The sequence below is a fragment of the Sitophilus oryzae genome, unplaced genomic scaffold, assembly GCF_002938485.1.
Source record: "Sitophilus oryzae breed Bouriz unplaced genomic scaffold, Soryzae_2.0 scaffold_1379_pilon_pilon, whole genome shotgun sequence".
Taxonomy (NCBI): domain Eukaryota; kingdom Metazoa; phylum Arthropoda; class Insecta; order Coleoptera; family Curculionidae; genus Sitophilus; species Sitophilus oryzae.
In genome coordinates this window covers 100-2,291 of record NW_022146036.1, presented here as the reverse complement: position 1 = coordinate 2,291, position 2,192 = coordinate 100, and the positions used below count along the sequence as shown (strand labels likewise).

Here is a 2,192-nt window from a genome sequence, read left to right as displayed (position 1 = left end):
GGTGACATCAACGTCTATTTTTGGCCACCATGCATAGGCTCGTAGTAAGCGTTTCATATTATCTCTTCCTGGGTGTCCTTCATGACTTAGTGGCAATACTTTGCTACGTAAGGCCGTTGGCATTACAATTTTGGTGCCCCGTAGAAGTATATTTTCATGAAAACAATATTCTGTTTTGAACGGTTTGTAAGCTTGTATTACTTTTTCAGATTTCCACAACTTGTCATCGTCTAGGCATTTCTTGATCATTTGAATTTCTGCATCGGTTTTTGACTGATCGTTTACTTCGTTTATGGTTACAGCAGGAATAGTACTTGTGTTGGTGGTGGCAGATATCTGGTTAACTAGATGTTCGATGCCGTCTTCAAACAGGCCCGATGGATTTTTTTCATTTATAGGTAGACGCGATAGAGGATCGGCGATGTCCATCTTTCCTGGTTTATAAACTATGTTGAAATCATAGGCTTGTATGCGTAAAATCCAGCGTTCGACTCTTGCACAGAGGGTGTTTCTAGGAGAAAACATAAATTCTAAAGGCTTGTGATCAGTTATCAGATCGAATGTTTTCCCAAATAAATATTTATGGAAGTGCTCCACTGTCCATACTAGTGCCATAGCCTCTTTTTCGGTTATATGGTATTTTTGTTCTCTTTCCGAGAGGCTACGGTGTCCATACGCAATGATTCTGGGGCCATCTGCAGACTGTTGGCGCAATACGGCTCCAAGACCAACTGAACTTGCATCGGCAATGACGAATGTTGGATCATTCAGAATAAAATCCGAGAACTGACTCGCGTTTGTTAGGATTTCTTTTAAGTTCCTGAAGGCAGATTCTTGAGGTGATTCCCAGCTAAATTTGTTATTCTTGATGATTTGTCTGAGTGGATGTGTTTTAGTCGCTACGTCAGGAATGAATCTTGAAACGTAATTTATAAGGCCTAAGAAGCTGCGGACTTCTTCCACGAATGTTGGGTTTCTGAACCGTTGTACCGCATCTATTTTTGCCAAGGTTGGTTTGACTCCACTTCTGGATATCCTGTGGCCTAAAAATTCTATTTCAGGCATTCTTATTTTGCATTTATTTTCATTTAAAACGACGTTGTATTCTGATAACTTGTTTCTGATGGATTTTAACCTTTCATCGTGCTGTTCTTCGTTTTCTGCATAAAATTAAGATGTCGTCGATGTACACAAAGAATCCATCACAATCCTTAAGTATTTGTTCTATTGTCTTTTGGAAAATCTCAGGAGCACAGGAAATACCAAACATAAGACCTTTGTATCTGTATAGTCCTCTGCTTGTGATAAAGGTTGTTATGTGTCGAGATTCTGGTATAATCATTATTTGGTGGAATGCTTGTTTAATGTCCAAACTAGAGAAAATCGTACAGTTCTTGAGTTTGGATAGTAGGTCTTCAATTGTGGGCATTGGGTATTTTTCTCTAAGCACTGCTTTATTGGCTCGTCGCATGTCGATGCATATTCGTATATCTTTGTTCGGTTAACAGATGATGACCATGGGGGATACCCAGCCCGTGTGATTTTTGACAGGTTCAATTACATCACTTTCCAATAGTGCGTCTAGCTTTTTATCCACTGCTTCTTCGAGGGGGATTGGTGTGCGTCTGAGTGGTTGACTTACTGGCTGGATTTTTTTGTCTATTGGTATATCGACTTCTATACCCTTTATTGCTGCTAATTTTGTTAGTTTGCCATCATTGGTTATGCTGTTAATAGCTAAATTAAGTTTCAAAAGACCTAATTTTATTACAGTTTCCTTCCCGATGAGTGATATTTTACCCCCTTTTATTATATAAAATTTTTCATGAGAGCTAACCTTACAGATGTTAAGGGTCGCTGAGAAATACCCCATTGCTTGTAGAGGTGCATTTGATCCATAGGCTTTGAAGATGATGTCAGAATTTGGTTCGAAGTTAGAGATTTCTGCATTCATTTTATTTAAAAATTGCCATGTTGTATCTCCAATAATGTTTTTGTTAGAGCCGGTGTCTATGCACATCTGGATGACAATACCTCCAACTTCGCAAGGAATGGTGTCATTTCGTAGTCATAAATTGTTGTCTTCTTCATCGATGGCTCGGATGGTCTCCTGTCTTTGATTGTTAAATCTCTGCTTCTTGCTGCCTGAGTATTCCCATGATGGACCACTGTGTTGGCGTTTTGGGTTTCTG

The 2,192-nt window shown here is 39.2% G+C and overlaps 1 protein-coding gene across 1 annotated transcript; it reads right to left on the bottom strand.

The window, feature by feature from the left end:
* Positions 1 to 1,501: 1,501 nt before the first annotated feature.
* LOC115875365 lies at positions 1,502 to 1,954 on the bottom strand. Its single transcript, XM_030890792.1, has one exon. The coding sequence runs from the start codon at positions 1,952 to 1,954 to the stop codon at positions 1,502 to 1,504; it is 453 nt and encodes a 150-aa protein (XP_030746652.1).
* Between the last annotated feature and the right edge of the window lie 238 nt (positions 1,955 to 2,192).